General features: G+C 32.3%; 3 protein-coding genes across 3 annotated transcripts; all 3 read right to left on the bottom strand.

The window, feature by feature from the left end:
• Nucleotides 1–384: 384 nt before the first annotated feature.
• LOC116142444 (serine carboxypeptidase-like 7) lies at nt 385–5,211 on the bottom strand. The gene is made up of 14 exons (XM_031427862.1): nt 5,007–5,211; nt 4,748–4,893; nt 2,594–2,670; nt 2,349–2,471; nt 2,123–2,225; nt 2,009–2,046; nt 1,804–1,905; nt 1,618–1,704; nt 1,372–1,518; nt 1,227–1,298; nt 1,013–1,134; nt 809–922; nt 667–721; nt 385–598 (listed from the first exon to the last, which is right to left on the bottom strand). The coding sequence occupies exons 1-14, from the start codon at nt 5,144–5,146 to the stop codon at nt 515–517; spliced, it is 1,410 nt and encodes a 469-aa protein (XP_031283722.1). The 5' UTR covers nt 5,147–5,211; the 3' UTR covers nt 385–514.
• Nucleotides 5,212–9,673: 4,462 nt separating this feature from the next.
• On the bottom strand, nt 9,674–13,072 carry LOC116142445 (serine carboxypeptidase-like 13). The gene is made up of 14 exons (XM_031427863.1): nt 12,838–13,072; nt 12,592–12,728; nt 11,988–12,064; nt 11,695–11,817; nt 11,454–11,556; nt 11,322–11,359; nt 11,125–11,226; nt 10,962–11,048; nt 10,708–10,860; nt 10,540–10,611; nt 10,324–10,442; nt 10,128–10,241; nt 9,982–10,036; nt 9,674–9,885 (listed from the first exon to the last, which is right to left on the bottom strand). Exons 1-14 carry the CDS (start codon nt 12,963–12,965, stop codon nt 9,802–9,804), a joined length of 1,392 nt encoding a protein of 463 aa, XP_031283723.1. The 5' UTR covers nt 12,966–13,072; the 3' UTR covers nt 9,674–9,801.
• Nucleotides 13,073–16,866: 3,794 nt separating this feature from the next.
• On the bottom strand, nt 16,867–20,770 carry LOC116142443 (serine carboxypeptidase-like 7). Its single transcript, XM_031427861.1, has 14 exons — nt 20,531–20,770; nt 20,271–20,407; nt 19,117–19,193; nt 18,926–19,048; nt 18,729–18,831; nt 18,597–18,634; nt 18,405–18,506; nt 18,216–18,302; nt 17,958–18,113; nt 17,802–17,873; nt 17,600–17,718; nt 17,371–17,484; nt 17,227–17,281; nt 16,867–17,123 (listed from the first exon to the last, which is right to left on the bottom strand). The coding sequence occupies exons 1-14, from the start codon at nt 20,656–20,658 to the stop codon at nt 17,040–17,042; spliced, it is 1,395 nt and encodes a 464-aa protein (XP_031283721.1). The 5' UTR covers nt 20,659–20,770; the 3' UTR covers nt 16,867–17,039.
• Between the last annotated feature and the right edge of the window lie 1,773 nt (nt 20,771–22,543).

The following is a 22,543-nucleotide window of genomic DNA, read 5'->3' as shown; positions in this document are numbered from 1 at the left end:
TTGCAGATTTTCTGAATTTGTTCATGCCTCAAAATCAGTAAGGTCCATGCTGTAGCCATTGTCAAATTTTCATATCAGAAATAGTACAGAAGCCATTGCTCTGTAGTTTCTCTGTTTTTTAAAAGATCAATATTATGTTTGCAGTAGTATCAAACATTTTCAATTAGCTAGAAAATCCTTAGATTCAACAGATTTATTTTAGATCTCTTAAATTTATCAAATGAAGCTGCATCATTATGAATAATAGTGAAAATGAGATGAAAAGTAAACAAACTTTACATTTTCTCAAAAGTTTCCATCACTTTTTAAATTTACAAGAGAAGGTAAAATTGAGTGCATTCAACTGAAGTGAACATACGTGGTTAGTAGTTAGCAAGTACACACTTGTACTGAATCTTATTTGTCTTAGTAGAAAATTACTAGTGTTGTTACAGAATGCTCTGATTACATTAATAAACAACAAAGAACTGATTCTGAATAGACTCTGCAAACTTGATTATGTTGCAATAATCACTTAGATGGGATAACGAGCGAAGAACCTGTCAACCATTGCTAGAGCTTGTTTTGGCTTAAACTCTGGAGCCGTGTGACCTGCACCCTGAATAAGAAATAAGAATGTGTAAGCCTTTAACTCTACTGCAAATATACCAAAAACTAATTACTTACTTTTAATGTCACATAAGTCAACCGGTAGTTATCATTCATATACTTGGATTGGTATCTGCAAAAAATGTAATACGTTACTATGATCTCATAAAGAAAGAGGTTAACCAAAAACATTTAGTTTTGAGGTTGTTCAGAGACATACCCTGCGACTTGGCCATCAACGTACCATGGTCGCCATTGATCGAAAATAGGTACGTCGAGAAGCCTTATCCATTCTATTGTAGCCAAGTATGGAACAGAAATGTCATGATCTCCACTGCATACCACAAAAAGCAGATATCAAAATTTTTGGGTCAGAAAAAAAGGGCACTGAAACTATATATCAAGAGAAGGCATTAAGATTCACCTGTATATCAAAGCTCGCATGCCAGTGGTTGAAAGATTTTTGTGATAGTCAATAGTGCTATCAATGTTTTCTGTGTAGGTTGGGAAGTCTTTCAGGCATCTGGCCCAATTTTTTACAGTTCCCTAATGGAATAAAGAATAATAGATATGGATAAATGCGATATAATGATAAGTAAGAAAACTCCAAGGAGATATTAGTCTTTCAATTCACATACCTCTCGAACATTGAGAGCTTTCTGAACAGATTTATCATTCATATATTTATAGGAGAGTGCATAAGCGAATTCCTGAAAGAGAAGAAATGTTACCAACGTTGTCCATTATTTTAAAAAGGCGGAGAAGGAGAAAGAGAAGGTTTACCCTGCACTTCAATTCCGGAAGCCTTTTAGCCTTGAGGTACTCCAGGGTGTTTGCTTCCTGAGATCTCACATCCCACTGTGGTTCTTTCGGTTTTGTGAAAGCACATTGAGGTTCCAGGATTTGTGTGAGCTTTATTTGCAGAATGCACTGCAAAATTAAGTAGACATTCAATATCAATAATCAATGTACTTTAAATTCCAGGAAAAACAAATTTTCAAATAAACTAGAAGTAATAATTCATCAGACCTCTTTGATATTTTGCATAGCTGTCACACATAATGTATTGTTATATTCTATGTTGACATAGTCACCGTGACACTGCAATTTGGCTGCCTGCAAAAGCATGATATGCTATACATTAGCTTTATCAAAACTTATTTAAATGGCTTTATACACCAAGATTATTACATATAAAATTGTATTTTAAATCACCTCATAGTAGGCGTCAGAGATAAGCGACACCCGGTGAATGTATGGTATCCTTTCATTGTTATCAATGTAATTGTCTGTCACCGGATTTCCGAGTATGTATCCCTGATGCAAATTAAACCAGTGTACAATGCATACCATCTTAAAACCTCAAAATGGTAATTCAAGTCAATTATAGATACTCTTTAATTGAAGCCAGATTTTGTACCTGGAGATCAATGATTGGATGGACGTCAGCTTCAAGACCTGCAATTCAGGTAAATCAGATACTCCAGGGATTCTCAATTACAAATACATCTTGAAATGATAGAAATTAACTAACCTTTGAGTATATCTGTCACCAGTATTGGAGCAGTTATGCCTGAATATGAATCTCCACCAATGTAGGTTTCATGTCCAATGAATTCGGGATGTTGATACAGCCACTGTTTCACAACTTGTGCATGTCAGTTTTGAGTTTATAAATCACTTTCAAGTAAAAGAATTCAATGTAAAAGCAAAAGCATTTGAAAGCGCTTTATAAAAAGGAAATCAAATTGTGGAGTTACCTTTCTTAAGAAAGTATAAATTTGGGCTGCATTTTTGGTGTCAGAAGTGTTGGCACCTTCAACAGTGGTTGAATATGAAAATCCAGTTCCAACTGGTGCATCTATGAATATTATGCTGGCCACCTGAATTATTATAATGAAATTCCAGTTAATATATTAAGAATTAGAATATGTTATATAGTTTAAATGAAAAAACTATTTTTATGAATTTTTTATTTTTGTATATAGATAAAAGCATTATGAACCTTGGTCCATGAGTATGGGTTTAGCTTAAGACTTGGTAAACCCCCAGTAAAACTTGTAGTATTAATACCCACTGGACCTGCAAAAAAAGTAAAATTTATGTTATGGTAATTTCTGACATCTTTTTACATGTTATTTTCTTGATCAGTGCCACAACTTAGTTCAAATAGATATTAACTTAAATTTTGCAAACACTTTATTACAAATAACAGCTAAATTAAATAAAGGAATTAAAAATTTGATGGCGATTAAAAATAGGCCCTGTTCATATAATTCATGATGTAATAAGCTTCTAATCCGATTACAAAATTAATAGAAAATAATTATAGTAAATTGATGCAGACCAAAATTGATTGGCTATATTGATCTTCATCTCTTTATCATTTCAACAAGAAAAATAAATGGATAGGATGCGGACTAACAAGCAAACAGTTGGGTGCCAAATAGAAGCAATAGAATTACTTCCATAATTTCTGTCTTCAAATTATGCGGCAGACCTTTTTTATTGCCGTATCATCCAACTATATTAGTTACATTAAATTGACTTTTTGTGAAAACTCACCCATTCTTTTTGTCGTTGAAGGAATTTGTATATCTAATATTAATGAGTTAACAAAATAATAGTTTAATGATTATTTTTTACCCATAAACTTTTAAAATATTATTTTATTATCTAAATTTATATTCTGATGACGAACAAAGAGCAAATTTAGTTCAAGCTATTGAGGCTTTTAAAGAGAAAAGACCAATAAGTCTTTTGATGGTGGAATGTTTGATTTAGGTAGTTGGGATTGATCGAAATTTTACTTGGGAGAGTTAACTATACAAACCCTAATCGCTCGATTATCGACAATTGGCAAAGTTGGCGAAAGTAGAATTTGAGAGGTTTCGGTGAGTGATAATCGGGAAGAAAATAGTAAAAGTGTCAAGTCGCAATAATGTCATAATAGGAAACGAAATACAAATTTGGATAATAATGGTATTTTAAAAGTCAGTGAGTAAGAAAATGTCATTAAGCTATTATTTCGGTGGGAAAAAGTCGTTTGCTCAATATTAATTACATAACATTAGTAGTGAAGTGTCATTTTGATACTTTTTGGTAGGGGTGTTCGGTTCTAGGTACCCGACATTTTTTGACGGAACCGGAACCGGAATCGACGGTTCCTTGAAATCTAGAACCAGAACCGAAACCAACAGTTCCGGTTCCGGTTCTGGGTAACATGTAAAATTACAAGGACCCGCCAAAAGTTTTTAAAATGGAAAAGAAAAAAACCTTAAAAATATAAATGTATTCACATTACTTTAAATGTTATGAAATATAAATATAAATATAAATGTATTCACATTACTTTTTCTACAAATGTTTTTATTAACCCCCCTAATCTTTAATTTTATTTAATATTAGTCTCAGTTCCTAGTTTCTGTTCCTGGTTCTGGTTCCGGTTCCGGTTCCGATTCCTAACTATAGGAACCGGAATCGGAACCGCACAGTGACGATTCCAAAAATTTGAAACCGGAACCTATCCGTTGACGGTTGGTTCTGGGTAAGAATCGAAACCAAACCCCGAGTATCCGTTGATTCCAGTTCTAACCAGTTCTTTTGAATACCCATACTTTTTGGGTGGAAAAGTGTCATTAGGCCAAACCTTAAGTGGGAAAAAGTTGTTTACTCTATTAAAAAAATTAGAAAAATTAACCCGTCTATCAGCGTTCAAATTGATAATTGGCCCAAAAAGGGTCTCCAGGCCCAACAAATAGGGACTCTTTAAGTGGGCCTCTAAGTTTGGAGCTTATGATAAAACGGTTACAAGTGCTTTGAAATAAGAGTTCTTCCTTGAAATAAAATTGCCGCACAAAATATTTTTCGCATTCACTAAATATTGACATTTGACCACATCAGGATTTTCTGCCAATGCCCACGCCGTAATCTACCCTTCTTGAAATTTGAATTCTAAATAAGAAATTATTGGACAATACTAGGCATGAACTTGTTACATCAATAACTGGTATGAATTTTTGAGTGGTCATGACTGCATTTTAGTGCAACGAAGCTTACCATTTTCATAGCATAAACAACATTTATTTGTCTCATTTTATGTTAAATGACATGAGAATCGAAGGAAAATAAAAAAAAAAAAAAAAAAAGTAAAACTTACCAATTTCAAAAGCAATTGCAGAGAAGCCAGAACATCCAGGTCCTCCAGTAAGCCAGAGCAAAAGAGGGTCAATCCGTGGGTCTCTCTCGGATTCAATGTAGTAGTAAAAAAACTGCACTTCGTCCGTCTCTCCTACTCCAACATATCTTCACATACAAAAAATTAAAAAAATAACGTTTCTATCAGTTTCTCATTCACACAGAACCAGAAAATAAACTACTATAAATTCTTCCAACAATCATATACTAAAATGACTAACCCAGTTTCAAGCTTGAAGGGAAGCTTTCCGGGATATCCTGGAAGAGTCTCCACAATGGTTTGAGAGGCCGCAATGTGAGAGAAAACTAGTACAAGAAAGATACTCAAACAAGTTCGATTGATGTTTCCTGGAAGCGCCATAAGTTTGCCCGGAAAAGGAATACTGGAACACTTTTCTGTAATTGGTTATTGATTTTGAAAATATTATAAGGTTTTTATTTATTGGATTGGCAAGTTATTAGATGGAAATTTTAACTTGCCACGTGTAGAGACCTGCTGATGAATGAAAATTAGGTAGCAGTGACCAGTTGATAAGTTTTAAAGTCAAACAAGCGAGGCATTCTACTTTACATTCAAACCAAAATATGGTTTGACTCAATGGATTTGAGTTTTGATTCAACAAAACTGCTCAACTGAACTTCTTGTGAACTGAAATGAAGAAGATAACTGCTAACTGAATATTAAAGACTTCTTTCTTTCAGTAGAAAACATGTGATATATTATCTGATCTATTGAAAGAAGAAAGTAGCTGTACCTTCTAATAATTCTCAACTATAGCCACCATTCTAAGGGACATCATATATGCCCTTCTTTATATTTTTCAATTTGAAAACTTTATTTTATCTTTCTAACAAAACTTCCAAATCCTTTAGATTAACTGAAATTCTTGTGCCGGCCAAATCATACATTACTATAGATTCAATATATTAATTCATATCATGCATATTTCATATTTCATTTTTTATTTTTAAATCGAATAAAGGGTCCATTTATTGTGATATTATAAAATTAGAATGATATACTAACTTTAACATTAGTATATATTTAAATAAACAATAATACATGCCCTTGACTAATATATTTAAAATTAAGATAACATATAACTAATTTTACTAATCTTAATTTCAAAAATGTCAAGGGTGACTTAACCTAATTGTCCTTACTGAAAAACTACTGTAATGCGCTAGACTTTCAAGTTTAGCACCATCTAGCATGTTTTTATTAGACTACTAAATCATATTGTTAAATGCTAGACTCAATCTAAATTATTGAGTTTAGCATAGTCTAGCGTTATATATTAGTAATATAATATTTATTGTTTCATTAAGGGCAATGGTAGACCTGAGATTTTTGCCCGGGGGGCCTCCGCAGCTCCACCATTGTTTGCCAATCAACTGGTAAAAACTTTTAAAAAACCATCAAACCTTGAGTAAAGGAAACAATACAATATCGAGAAGCTGAAAAGAAAGAATGCAATAACACAATACTTTCCTACTTAAATAAATCCATGAGAAGCAAAACCTTCAACAAATGTGTTGAAAATAACATCCAATTCATAAGGAAACATAAAAAAAATTTTATGTGGTAAAACCTCTTTAATGTGAAGAGAGCAAAAAACCCTAAACTTAAACCCTAAATCTTGACCTAATTTACTTTTAATTCAAATTCTTCTCTTACTAATTGATGTTATTGATGTTTTATGAAAATTTGTGATGAAATTGGGAGGGAAGAAGCAAGGGCTGAATGAAAAAATGAGTTTAGTTATATGCAAATTTAAATTAATCTTTTATATGATTAAATTCTTTAAAAAATTAAATAGTAAACCATCTTGCTTGCTCTTAACACTAAGTTGTTACAGTCAAAATTCAATGAATGATTCAAATTGCATTATAATCTGATTATTTTTTTAATTATGTCACATCATTGTCATTAATTATAAAATAGATTTGTGAAAATTAAGAGTATAACATAATCATTTGAAGTTTATTAAAATTAGGGAAAAATAATGATAATTATTAAGTAGATTATTAGTTTATAATTATATAAATTATTAAATTTTATTTCTATTAAAAAGGGGTGTAAGTAACAGTATAAAATCTTTCATTAGTAGAGAGAATTGACGTATGTTAAGTAATTAATTAGGGAGAGGGGTGAAAGACAGAAAGATTAATACATATGAAATGACAGTGAGGTCAGGTCGTAGAATTAAAAATCATAGTTAATAATAATTTGTGTGGTATATTACATAGACTAAATTAGGGGAAATGAGGAGGACAGAAAGATCAAATTAATAAAGATAGATAGAATCCTTAATAAAGATAGATAGATAGAATCCCAAAAGGATAAAGAGAGATTATAGGGAAATTAGATTTTTTTTTTTTTTTCCCATTTAGGGTAGGCCCAATGGGCTAGTCCACTCCTGATTAAGGATATAATTTATAAATTATTGGATTTTATGTATGAATTTGTATTTTAAATAAAATCTGCATATTTTAAGAAAAGTGTGATAAAATATGTGTCCAAACCATTACTATTATCTTGTTTTTTTTTTTTTTGTTTTTTTTGGGGGGGGGGTTGGATATGCAAATTATTAATAGAATATTTTCCACGTGCTTATAAAACGTACACATATATTTAATCGATCATGTGCCCACCAGTCCTATCTACAGGCTTTTTTATTGTATGTTTGTTATTTGAACGGTAGTTTTTGTGAGTACCAAGATTTTACAAATTGAATTATAGATTGAACTATGATAAGGTGGAGCGTCCAAAACCAGAAACGCAAAGGCAAATTTTGATTTGATGTGTTCATTATTATGGTAGGGTCTACAATTATTGCATTTACATGAATTGCAGCCATCATTCATTAATTTGCTTGGATAACCTTAAGGATATTAATTTTTTTTCTTTTAAAACATCACAAGCATATGCCCGCGTTGGGGCAAAATATTCCCAATTAGAGCTGTCAGACGAGCCGCTCCTAGGACTGTCAGACGAGTCAAGCGGCTCGCGAGCTGCCTTGACTCGGCTCGTCTCGTCTGAAGCTCGTTTATGACTCGGCTCGAGCTCGCTATATAAAATGAGCCGAGTTTGAACATGAGGAGGCTCGGCTCATAGGCTCGTGAGCCTGAGGAGGCTCGGTTTCATTTGTTGTATTTTATAAACTGTGAGGACTGAAGTGTTATCTATATTCTTTAGTTTTAAAACTGTGTAAAAATGATATTTAACTCTCCGATGTAATTTGTTATAAAACACAAAATTAAACCTCCAAATCAGATATCCCAAATCGACAAAACCCTAACCCCTAAATTTTTTTTTTTGCAAATATTCATAATCAAAAATCAAAATCAAAATCAACATATTGGTTGTGTTGAAGATGAAGATGAAGATGAAGAAGATGGAGATGGAAGCAACGTAAGTCTGCGTAACTCTTGATGCTCTGCAAGATGAAGATGAAGATGAAGATGATGGAGATAAAGACGAAGAAAAGGATGAAGATGAAGATAAAGATTATGGAGATAAAGATATGCAGATGATGAAGATGAAGTTGAGTCGACTCGAACTCGATCGAGCTCGAGTTTGAGTCCTTTTTCTCTGACTCGACAGGCTCGAACTTGATCCTATAACAAACGAGCCGAGCTCGATAAGTCAAAAACTTGACTTGGTTTGGCTCGTTTACAACCTTATTCTCGACGACAATAATTGGATGAGTTGAATGAATTTTTTTTTTTTTTTTTTTTTAATGTGATTGATAATGATGGATAAATAATGAAAAAATATAATAAAGTTGAAAAGGAGAAACAATTGTGTTTGCTTTTGGAACAAATAAAAATCAAACGATCATTCCGTTTTGTTGGAGCAATATGAATAATTTATTAAAACCAAGGCTAAATTCATTAAGTAACTTCAGGTTATCGAAAACTACTGGACATAAACTCAGTTTAGGATTATTCGTAAAAAAGCCATCAACTAAAAAATCAAAAAAAAAAAAAAAAATTATGCCCAAGAAAATGCTACAGTCTAGTTATGTGTTCCTTTAGGAATCTTGTTTGAAAAGGATTGAGGTATTTTGGGTTTAATAAATTTTTTTTGGTAAGTGAGGTGTACAGGGTAACTTGCTTGTATCTCAACAAATCTTCGAGGTTTATTGAACACTTATCCAAATGACTTGATAAACCACAATATTATTGTGATAGATGATCCCAAAGTTTGAATCCAAGAACTTAAGAAATGAAGCAAACATCTTTGACTGTCATGCCAACTTCTTGAAATTGATTTAATAAATCATATGTTAAAAGAAAAATAATTTCTTTTATCGGTTAACATTTATCATTTTAGTATTCTATATGTTGAAATGGAAAAAACTGCTTCGAATCACTTGATTCAAGCTATCGTTTGCTGACTTTAGGGATGTTTTCATCGGTTTTTGAAAGCATTATCCTTGATGATGTAGATAAAACTAAAGGAACTATAATGTAATTGACCTATTTATATCCCAAATGGTGTAAAAATTGATTAAATGGTAACTGAACACAACTATGCCAAATTAAAAACTTTTATCATTTTGATTTTGAGATGAAATGCTAAGATATTTTACCTTTTTGAGGGTAGCATTCTTTGTGAAAATAAATCCAAACATGTGGGTACGTATTTCTGATGCTTCTATAACATAATTTTAATACATATTACAGCAAATAAGAACAACTCAAATGGATGTCAGAAATTACACAATTTCAGACTTGTATATCTTTAACAATCAACGTAATAAATTATCTTCATTTTACCATTACAATACTAAAATGAATTTATTTATTTATTTATTTTTTTTTTTTCCAGTTTTCACATAAAATTCAACATCATTTTTATATCATTGGTATTATCTCATAATTTCATATGAATTTACTTCTCATATATTAATTTGAAGAATTATTCCATTACTTGTTTCAACATCCTTTGATCAGTTAGAAACTTACAACATCGATCAATTCCCAGAATTTCTAAAATGCAAGCTTTCTCTAGAGAGGATAGTAGTGAATAAACCTCTCAAACATGTTATAACATTGCCTACGCTTGGACTCTTGTGGTGTGTGTCCACCTCCCTGCACAAACAAAAACCCAAATTTATCATTAAAATTCTAAGTTTTGAATTTACATTCATCAACTAACTCAGTTATTCGTTTCTTTAATCTCCTTGCCTTCACAGTAGCGTAAGTCAAGCGATACCCATTTTCTGAATACTTTATTGTGTATCTGCATAAAAGCGTTGCAACAAGTTAAATAAATTTTTTCTCTTACGAGGGATAACATAATTATAAGTTATTAAATATAGTTGTAATCTTACCCTGCAATTTGACCATCAACCAACCATGGCCGCCAGTCGTTAACTATTGTCAAATTGAGCTTCCCTATCCACCCTTGTGTTGCAAGATTTGGAATTATAAGATCATGATCACCACTGTGCCAAGATTAGCCAAAAGAATATAATTGTTAGCGTTATACCAAAACATGATAATCAAGAATGGAGAATTGCTAAGTACTTGTATACAAGAGCTTGTAAGCCCTTGTTGGTGAAATTGCGATGATAATCAAGGACACTTTTGACATCCTTTCCGTAATTTAAGGACTTGTTGCATCTCTTCCAATCGTGAACTGTTCCCTGATTGCATTTATCGAAACATATATGGTGTTATCGCTTCTTCTAAGACTTGATTATGACTAATCACAAATAATTGTCACTCTGAGGAATTCCATACCTCACGGATGTTAAGAGCAGCTCGGACACTCTGATCATTTGCCCAGATATAAGATAGTGCATAATTGAAATTCTGTAGATAGATATATAGATTAAGTTTTCATGTAAGTTTACAATTATACCTGGAATGTTGAATGTGGAGAGACAGAAAAACGACTGACAGACTTACACGACACCAAAATTCAGGAATTCTTGGAGGTGATAGGATGAATCCTTCTGCATTTTCTTCAAGTAATCGTCGAGCTGGTTCATCAGCGGATTCTGGGGATGCCCAAGTGCACTTAGGTTCCAGAATGTTATTTTTGTATAGGTCTTTAGTGCACTAGAGTTACAGAAATTAAAATCAATCAGACATTCAGTACTGCTGTTTTCAAAACTATTGCAAAAAATAAAAAATAAATAAATATTTCAACAATCTCTCACTTTGTTGATCAGTTGAAGATTCTCATAGCAAGCTGGATTTTCTGAGGTTGTATCAAAGTAATCTCCTCCACAAGTGACTTTAGTAGCCTGGACAAGATGAAAATAACATTGTTTACTAGAAAGAAAGAGTAAATGATAACATAAAATTCTTAACAAGAATTACATTGTAGAGTTCATCAGATATAAGTCCGATCCTGTGAGTAAAAACTATCTTGGCGTTCGCGGTAATTTTTCCATCTATTTCTGGGCAGCCAAGAATATAACCCTGAAACCACATCAAGAAAATCTCAAATTCACTCTTAAATTTCAATATTCATATCCTTTAAATAAGACATCATTCTAATTGAAATAATCACGAACCTTGAGATTTAGTTGCATCAAGTTTGTATCAAGATTACCTGAAAGTTTATTATGAATTCAACAAAAAATTTAAACGTCGTTCAGGAAGAAAAGTTTCAAGTAAATTACGAAGTAAATGTCACTTGTAGTTACCATCTAATACATGTTGAACAACTAATGTGGCTGATATGCCTGAATAAGAATCAGCCCCAACGAATAGTTGAAGTTTGAGATATTGCGGATGCTCCATCAACCACTGCACAATAACTTCAAAATTAATGCATAAGTAAATATTCTTTGACTCAGTTTATCGCAGGACATTGAGGCAACATTAAAGTTTAGGATTATAAAGGATTTGGCATGACTAAAAGATGTTACAGATAGTTTAACTGACCTTTCTGAGAAATTGATAGATCTCTTTGGCAGCTAACGTATCTGAGGTCGCGAAACCCTCTGGAGTTAATGGGAAGGAAAAACCAGTACCAACAGGTGCATCCACAAACAAAATGCTGGCTGTCTACAACACAAATATTGCCGTTGCTTTGCACTTTACTTTTGTATTTTTAGATGAAACAAATCAATCATAAACTTGTAACATTGGTGGGAAGATTATCAAAACAGTTCTCCGTTATCAATAGGGCATAATATTTGTCAAAGAAAAGAAACCAAATAGGCTTTGTATATTACCTTTGTCCATGAATATGGATAGTACATCAAAGATGGTATGCCTCCTTCATATTCTGTTATATTGAAAGCTAATGGACCTACAAATTGTTGAAAATACATATTGTCATTTCTCATGAGAAACTTTTGTTCTTGATTGGTTATTCTAACTTAAAACGTGACATAATTTTTTTGACTTCCCCCTCTTATTTCACTTCAATAATTTCTTATGCCATGACTCTTAACGCTTTTAACCCAAAAAAAAAAAAATCCCAACTATCGTATGTAGAGATAGATAAGGGCTAGATTGACCGCATATGTCCATGAATGAGATAAAATAGCCCAACAATTTTTTTGCATAAAGTTTGGGCTACCTAATGGTTTCAGGCTTGGCCTAATGCACTCTATTTCTACCCAACAATTCCTCAAATTTTAACTCAAGAAGAGCACAGAAGAAGTTATTAACAGACCAAAAGAGGATTACCCAGATAATATATAACTTGAGCTTAGGTCAGCTTTTTGCTTTAAAATTACTTTCTACTAAACTACCATTATCTGTCTCTATGGTACTTATAAAAGAGAAAGGAAAAAATAATTTTAGCTATTTAAAGAGGTTGAGAAATGATACCAATTTCATAAATAAGACCATTGAGAGCAGAACAACCAGGGCCACCACTGTACCAAAGCAGGAGAGGATCCTCTCTGGGATTCCCTTCAGATTCAATGAAGTAGTAAAACATCTCCGATGTGCCCACTCTCACGTACCTTATCAATCAAAAACCGAAAAAAAAAAAAAAATCCCATTTTCAAATCACCTACAATATAATCAAATCTCAAGCAAAAAAGATAGAAATCTATTTCATTAATTAATTACCCGGTTTCAAGTTTGAAGGGAAGTTCACCATCGAAACCAGGAAGGGTCTTGACAATGGTGCCGGAGAAAGCAGCATTTGCAGAGAAAACTAGTAGAAGAAACAGACGCAAACACCAAGTGGATGACATTTTGATGTACCCGGACAAATACGTAGCGGCCTGTGCTCGCTTGATGGATTTTAAATCACTGTAAGCTGAGAGCTTTGATTGTTGGGTGTGGTGCTACTTGTAAAACCATTATTATATTATATTTTGAAATGAGGATGTCAACGCTGGTAAAAATTGACATTCGGTTTGAAATACAGATACTACTGTTGATACCGTAGAGTCAGATTGGAAATGCTGGGGCTTGGAGTTAGCGTCATTAAAAAATGAAGGAAATTCAACATCTGTTAGTTGGTATAATATAATAATAATTTTGTATTCTAGAGAGGTTCTAACGTTTTGGTAACTGACACTTTAGTCCCCAAACACTAAATAATTTTTAATAAAAAGACATAAATACCCCAGCCATATTTAATTAAAAATAAAGAGACAATAAATAGAAAATTTACTAATTGTTTTATAGATGGCCACTCCATATTCAAGTTCTCATATTTCAAGAAATCTATTTTTCAATTGTTGTGTTAGATTCATCATCTTATATAATCTAATATAAATTAGAATGCATCTTTTAACTTTTTTTTTTTAAATTTTTTATTTAAAAAAATGGAATGATCTTCTATTGAAAACTATTCTTATTAATTTTTAATTAACATATCTAGGGTATTTATGTCTTTTTCATAAGTGAAAAAAAATCTTTGTTGTTTGGGATTAAAGTGTTAGTTATCGAAACATTAGGACCACAAAAAATCCTTAAGGTCAGGGAATAAAATAACAAAATCCCCCTTAATTCTCTAATATTGACAGTAATACACGATGGAAATCAAAATGAGAGAGTTGAGAACCCCAAAAGAAAAATTTTGTCCATACTCCATCTTTATGTGATTAAAAAAGAAGTAAAAATCAGGTGTACCAATACGTCTGAGATGTACAACCACCTTTCTCCATTGCTAACAAGGCCGGGGATGCATTCGAATCATAAACCAATGGCAGAGTAATAGTTTGACTCTACTTTTTCTTTTCTTAAGAAATAAAATAACTCTTTTTAAACTTGTTAGGGCGCGAATAGTATATGGGATTATTTGAGCCATTGAATTAATTATGACTAATATTACCTATATATATATATATATATATATATAATTTTTTCTGACAAAAAGATGAATAGAAAGTGATGTGATAATATTCTTTAAATGACATCAATTCAGAATCTGAAACTTAAATGCTTAGTTTGGGTTGTCGTGTCGATAGTGATTTGCAAGTGTAGGTGGGGTTTGCTGTGCACTTGAGATGATTTCTTTTCTTTTATTTTCAATTATTATTATTTTATTTAACTTTTCTTTCTTTTTCAATTAGAAGTGATTGAAATAATTAATTTCCCTTGTTAGTCATCGAAGTTGCAACGACGTTAGCCCCAACGGCGGTTGGTTAACAATTTTCAAAACATGAAGGTGGTATTGGTATAATAACCCTAAACTCAAAAACTATGTTCAAATTTTTGAAACCGGAGGGATGGTTATTGCAATTAAACCTACTGATTATTGTATGAAATTATGATTCCGGATATTGTGACTTAAATTTTTGATACTCTTTTTTATTTTTTTTTAATCTAAAAGTGTGAAGTTAGAGTTAATTACATTTAATAATGACTCAAAAATCTTTTATTATCATTGGATCAACAAAAATTAACGATTCACAAAAAGTGTCAAAAAATTATGAAAGAATTTTAAGTCACAACATATATCTGATTAATAGTTTTAAAACTAAACGCTAGATAAATATAGTTATATTGATTTTAAATTAAGAAATCAAAATATTATAATCTCATAAAATAATTATAATTTATTTGGCCCTATTTACGCGTCAAACCAAATTAACAACATAAATTTCAGTCATGATTCAATTCATTTAGATTGTTGGAAAGTTATTGAATTAATACAAAAAATATCCACCTCTAATTTATCTATAATAACTCTGCGTACAATTGATTTTTTTGTTGTTGCGATCTATCACATAATTATTGAGTTTTTGAATGTAGTGCTAGTGATTTGAAAATATCATCAGCCCCTCTCCATCACTAAAATGATTGTTCATTCATATAATTAATCCACATTTTCAATTTATCTACAAAAAATAGATGAAAGTTGCATATGAAAATAATATCCCAGAAATGGTACATGTCTAAAAGTAGTATACCAAATTGGTGTCCTAAAAATGGCATATGCCCCAAAAGTGATACATAAATGTTGCCTCATAAGTGACCGATCAAACAATTGCCCCAAAGAGGCACAAAGAACTGTTCCCTCAATCACCATTGAATGATCTAATGGTAAAAGAGTAAAATAAGTTTTATGAGCTCATGACTTCGAACCCCTCATGTATTAATGAAGGTGACCATTAAGTCTCTTATCTGACCGATAATTCTAAGACTCTATGGGATTAGTTGAAGTGTACACAATCTGGTCCAAACACCGCCAGTGATGAAAAAAAAAATGTTCCCTCATAAGTGGCACATAAAAATATTGGCTAAAAATTACCTACAAAAATCTTGAAATTCTTATAAACTTTATATACACAAGAAACGATGATAATCGATGATGCATTTTGATTTCAATAGCTTCTGAAATTATACTTGATGATTTCAAATCGCACATAGTTGATGAAATAGCCGAAAGGATATGAATCAATCAACACAATATCAACTTCTAGTACAAAAAAACGTGAAGTAACTTGTAGTTTAGACGCTTGAAGACATCAAGCTCGTGGTTTAGACGCTTGAAGACAAAATTCTCGAATTATAAATGACGGTTCGCTGTGGAAGCAAATGTTAGACCCTCAACCGAAAAACCACCATCAACATTATATATAACTAATTCTCTTATCAAATACCTAATACAATTAAAAAAATAAGAAGAAAAAGTTTTTGTAACTTTTACTTTTATATGGGTTGGTGGGGTTAAAAATTAGAAAAATTAAGTCAAATGCTATTTACACAAAACAAAGCACAAGACCATTGAATACCCTATAAACCCAACATAATAAGTGACCTCAATGTGGTAGGTGGTTTGAACCCAAAATGTTGATGAATTGAATAACTTATAAGCCCAATGTAGTAGGTGACCCAAGGTGGTTTGAACCCAAGAAATTAATGAATTGAATAACCTATAAGCCTAATGTGATAGGTGGCTCAAGGAGGTTTTAACCCAAAAAGTTAATAAAATTAAATACCCTATAAGCCCAATGTGATTTTAACCTAAGAAGTTAATAAATTGAATATTTTATAAACCCAATGTGGTAAGTCCCCTAGGCTCTGTTTGGTTCAAAATTTTGGGTTTTTTGAAAAAGTTTTTTGAAAAAAGTTAAAAAAAAAAGTTGAATTGGGTGGGTATTAAGATGTAAGATTTACAAATTAATAAAATATCCTCTATATTTGTTTATTTACAAAAACACCCCTATAATAAAACATTAAAAGTTAACAAAAACACCCCCAACCCACCCTCAAATACGGACAGCAGGCCACCACCGCCAGAGGGTGGCCGGAGTAGCCGTATCGACGCATGACCGATTGGATCTTGCCGGTCGTGCGCCGATATGGCTTTTTCCGACCAGATCTATGGCTAGATCTAGCCATTGACGGCCAGATCTGGTCGTATTTGCTCGTCAACGATGACCAACAAACGATCGTCGTTAATAGTCAACGACGACCGTTTGTTGGCCGTCATTACAGACTAGTTACGGCCAAAGATTTGGCCGTCAACGGTCAGATCTTTGATCTTAGATCTGGCCTTTTCCGGCCAGATCTATCATGGATCTAGCCGGAAAAGGCTAGATCGGCATACGACTGGCCAGATTCTATTCTAAATTCTTAAACACATATTTACGAGTAATAATTTTCATTCTTAAATTAATTTGTGAACAAAAGTTGTAATGCTCCAGCAACAACTTATGATCAATATTATTTCAAAGTAGCTAAATTCCCCTTGGTTACACTAAAACGATACAATAATTAATTTATGTCCGTAACAAATTGACTTTCCTGAGGATAAAGCTAGTACATAAACTAGATACTTTTGAATTATTACTTAGAGAAGCTAAAAATTCCTACAGAGGATAATAATTAATCCATCTATGAAACATGATGTAACATTCCTTCCGTTTGTCCTCTGGAGGCGAGTGGCCAGCTCCCTGTATAAACAAAAACAAAATAAATAATTTAATTTAATCCTTTTAATTTCATTTATAGATTAATAAGAACTAATTTAAGGATATATAGTAAGAGTTTTATTGCCTTAATTGTTGCATATGTCAAACGGTATCCACTGTTGTCAAACTTCCTCGTGTACCTACAAATTATGCAAAAACATTTTAACTTAAAAGAGAGTTTTATCAATGGTAGAATTGTAACCATCACTTTGAAAATTCACGAACTTACCCAGCAACTTGACCTTCAATAAACCATGGACGCCAATCACTATCAAGACTCAAATCCAAATAGCCTATCCATTCTTCAATACCGTTATGTGGCATAACCATGTCGTGATCACCACTGCATGCAGAAGGAGAAGTTTAAGAACAATTCTCATTGCAATTTGAGTTTATTTCAATGTAAGATTTGCAGAATTTTTTGTTCTTTTGTGTTTTGAAAATCTCATAAGATTCACCTGAAAACCAGAAGTTGCAAGCCTTTCTGTGTGAGCTCCTTATGTTGAGGAATAGCTGAATTAATATCAACTGTGTATGCCAAACTAATGTTGCATCGATAAAATTCTTTAACGGTTCCCTGTTATCACAAGAAAATTTCAGGAATTTTTGTTGATTATTCCAAGTATTATATAAATCTCATTACTCTCCACAAACTCATACCGGTCGAACTCCTAGAGCTTCTTGGACAGATTCATAATTTCCCCATATGACAGACAACAAGTATGGGAGGTTCTGTCATACAAAAAACAGTGAGGATGATTATATTTTTACTTTAGAAAATAATTTGAGCATGCACGCAACATGAAAATTCATTACATGGCAATAAAGATCACGAGTTTGAGGCGATTGCATGATGAAATTTCCTGTGTTTTCTCTGAGATATCTTCGGATCTTTTGATCTTGTGCTTGCTCCGGAGATAGGAGAGCGCAATCGGGTTCGAGAATATTTTGTCGATTTATCATTTCGACGCACTATAAAATCAAACATCAATTAATCACTCAATTTTATGCCCATATAAGACTCGTAAAAGACCATACTGTAATAAAATAACATTCATAATCCATCAAATTCACCTCATCTATAGCATCAATAGCCTCTACACATTCAGTATTGTTTGGAGCGATAACGGCATAGCTCCCATTGCAACTCTTGTTGGCTTTCTGAAAAAAGATAAAAAGAAAAAAAATTAAATTAAATTCCCAATCCAAAATAACTATTATTGAAAGCATAAGTTCATTTTTTTTTTTTAATTTTGATTATACCTCAAACAATTCATCTGTAATAAGTGCCATTCGATGAGCAAAGGGTATTTTTGCATTAGTTTCAAGGTCTGTATCTGTGTGTGGGCATCCAAGCGATAATCCCTGAGGTTGTTTAAAAGAAATTACAATCAAAGATAATACATAAAATAATTTTAAAAACAAATGACTGACAAAGTAAGATTAGCTTTGCACCTTGAGATTAATAATTGGCTTATCTCCAGCCTCATTGCCTTCAAGTCCAAAGTCATATATTATATTATAATGGTGACTTCAAAATCTGATTAAATTGAGCAGTACAAATGAGTTTGGAGAAGATTAAATTACCATCCAAAATATCAAGAGCAATCATAGGAGCATTTATTCCAGCATATGAATCGGTACCGATATAGACTGGATTTGCCGTGAAACTTGTATGATTACTCAACCACTGCATTGCATTTCAGAACAAAGTAAGTTAAACTACCAATAATTAATTAAATCATATCATTGTTTTGTTAGGTATCATCAAATAGTGAGCTCACATTTCTTAGGAAAGTGGTAACTTGTTGCGCATGTTTTGTGTCTGTTGTGTTCCAAGCGTCTAAGGTTGTAGCATAAGAGAAACCAGCTCCAATTGGTGCATCCAAAAATAAGATGTTGGTAGCCTGAGAAATGAAAACAACATTACTTAAGAACAAAGTTTGAGATAAAAAAGACGCATGATTGATTCTACCTTGGCCCATGAATTGGGTTCATATAGCAATGTCGGTAGGCCTGAAGTGTAGTTTTTGCGGTCGAATTTTAATGGGCCTAAGACACACACATAAACACCAGATGCTAAGATTATATAATGCATACTACTTAATACACTTTCTTTTAATTAAATTCACACAAAAAAGTTACAATTAGAAAAGTTATTATGGAAAAAATGCTGAATAAAAAGAGGATGTCATATCATTTATTCTACCTTCAAGTAAATTTATGTCATATTTTAAAAAAAAAAATTCATCTATCTTTAAATAAATTGCAATTAATAATTATTAAATACAATAATTACTAGCACATAGACATTACATTATCGTCCGTTTGTTTTATTATTTTGGATAAGATTTTGGAAATAATATTGGGTAGTTGAATAGGGGAGTATTACGAGGTAAAATTTAAAAATTTACAAAAAAACCCCTTAGATTTGCTAATTTAACTAAACGCCCTAATATATAAAAAATTTGTAAAATAACAAAAACACCCCCACCACCCACAATGCCAAATTTCGGCCACCACCGTCGGAATCTGGCCGAAAAATGGCGTTACGACACAGACCGGACAGATCTGACAAGTAAGGTGTCGATATGGCCAGAAAAGTCCAGATCTGGTTGTCGCTAACGGCCAGATCGGTGAATTACTAGCTAGTCCCGGTAGTTTGTAGGCTGTTGTGACAGATTTCGACTATCACCGACGGTGGTTGCCAGAATCTGGCAAGTATGGGTGGGTGCGGGTGTTTTTATTCATTTTTAAACCTTTTTTTTTTCTGAGGGTATTTATGAAATTAATAAACTTAAGGGGTCTAAAAATAATTAAAAAAATATAATAATATTTCTCAAATAACAAAACAAACAATATTTTGGGAATGAGATTGAGAATATGGGTAGAAATAATGTGTCGACAGAGTTTTTCTCTCCTATTCAAATATTCAATTCATTTTACCAAAAATCCATTATCCTAATACCAACTCAACTACCATTCAATTTGACTGTTAAGCATAGAAAAATGAGCGTCTCACCTGGTTCTATTTACTGACAAATTAAATTGCTAATACATAAAAAATTCACCCAAAAGAAAATTTCATTAATCTTGGAAGACGAAGAAGAGTGGATATATAAAGCTTACCTATTTGGAAGAGGAATCCATTCAAACCAGAACAACCAGGACCTCCATTGAGATAAAGAAGCAAAGGGTCAGCCGCTGGATTTTTTTCTGACTCCACAAAATAGTAGAAGAACTCAACATCTCCCACACTTGTATATCTGAAGCAGAAAAAAAAAATAAAAAAAAAAATAAAAAAACATTTCATACTTATCAATATTCACATTTTCTTGCAAATAATAAACATCAAAGTTGAAGTAGAAATACTGCATTATAGTACGCACCCAGTTTCAAGTGTGAAAGGTAAGTCACCAGAAAAGCCGGGAAGAGTTTTGACAATGGTGGAAAAAGCGGTGCCTGAGAGAAGGAGCAGAACTAGAAATTGCAAATAATTGGTATGATTGAACGCCATTGCTGCACTTTTTTTGAAGGGGCAATGGAGAAAGCCAGCATAAATAAGGATGGCAATATCTAAAATAGTTAATGAGTTGAAAATAAGCTCAAATTTTGGTACAGAAAGTTAGGAGAAGTAAATTTTGGATAAATGACAGTTAGNCATGACCGGTTGGATCTTGCCGGTCATGCGTCGCTATGGCCTTTTCCGGCCAGATCCACGGTGGATCTGGCCGGAAAAGGCCAGATCTACGGTCAGATCTGGCCATCAACGGCCAGATCTGGCCGTATTTACTCTCAACGACGGCCAACAAACGGTCGTCGTTGATGGTCAACGACGACCGTTTGTTGGCCGTCGTGACCGAGTGTTACGGCCAAAGATCTGGCCGTCAACGGCCAGATCTTGGGCCTTAGATCTGGCCTTTTCCGACCAGATCCACCGTGGATCTGGCCGAAAAAGGCTAGATCGGCGCACTGCCGGCCAGATTCAGCCGGTAGTGCGCCATTCTACCAGATTCCGGCCATTTTCCGGTGGTGGTGGCCGGAATCTGGTAAATTTGGATTATTGGGGTGTTTTTGTAATTTAAAAAAAAATATTTAGGGGTATTTAATTAAATTATCAAATTTAAGGGGTTTAAAAAAAGTTGAATAATTTTGGGAGTAGTATTCCCAAAAATCTGAAATTTTGGGTAATTTACTGTTTAACTTTTTTGGGAATACTAAAAGTAGTATTCCCAAATGTGAAACAAACGCAGCCTATATATATTGCCATCCATAAGCTCTAAAGCTTTAGACAAAAAAATCAAATTCCGACCACCAAATTAAGCAATTCTTGTGTCAGCAGATGAGAGAGGCTGTCCAGGGGCAAAACAAGGATTTTATTTTAGGGAGGGCTGAATTTTTTTAAAATAAAACTTAAATTTATATTGATATTTTTTGATAAATTTTGTTGTCACGATAAATTTTTATTAATAGAATAAAGATCATGAGGGACATGAATATAATGAGTCTTACCTTTTGAATTTTGTTTTTCTAAGGGTGAGCGGTTTCGGGTACCCTGCAATTTTTAGAGAAACTGGAACTGGAACCATAAAGTATAGGTTCCCAGAAAAAGGAACTGGAACCGAAACCTATTGGTTTCGATTCTTAAATTCAAGGAACTGGAACCTGAAATGCAGGTTCTTGTTTCTTACCGGGTACCCTGTAAAAAATCAATTACCCTCCTATTAGTTTAAAAAATGACAAAATTACCTTAAAAGTCTACAAATACAACCCTAACAAATTAAGAAAGCGTGCATTTAATAGTTTTCAACTTTTGATTACTCATTCATTTGTATCCAATGTCACTCATAAATATTGTACTAAATTTCTAATAATTTAATTAAGTATTATACTAATGTTTATAACGTAGTATTATAATTAATTAAGTAATGATACTATAAATATATAATGTAATGTTATAATTAATTAAAATTTTAATCATTTAATTAAGTAATGTACTAATGTAGAAAATTACTAATGTTTATAATATAATGTTATAAATTTATAATTAATTAAGCTATCATTTAACTATGTAATGTTATAACCAATTAAGTGATCATCCTATAATGTAATGTTAATTATAATTAATTAAGTAATCATACTATAAATCTATAGTCTAATGTTATAGTTAATTAAATTTCTAATCATTTAATTATGTATTGTACTAATATAGTAAATTACTAATATTTATAATATAATGTTATAATTAATTAACTTATCATTTAATTATTTAATGTTATAATTAATTGAGTGATTATACTATAATGTAATGTTATAATTAATTAAGTAATCATACTTATAATTAATTAAATTTCTAATCATTTAATTAAGTATTGTACCAATGTTTATAATGGAATGTTATA

This window comes from Pistacia vera, unplaced genomic scaffold (genome assembly GCF_008641045.1).
Source record: "Pistacia vera cultivar Batoury unplaced genomic scaffold, PisVer_v2 Contig408, whole genome shotgun sequence".
NCBI classification, from domain to species: Eukaryota; Viridiplantae; Streptophyta; class Magnoliopsida; order Sapindales; family Anacardiaceae; genus Pistacia; species Pistacia vera.
The sequence above is the reverse complement of the archived record's forward strand: the minus strand, read 5'-3'. Positions and strand labels throughout refer to the sequence as shown.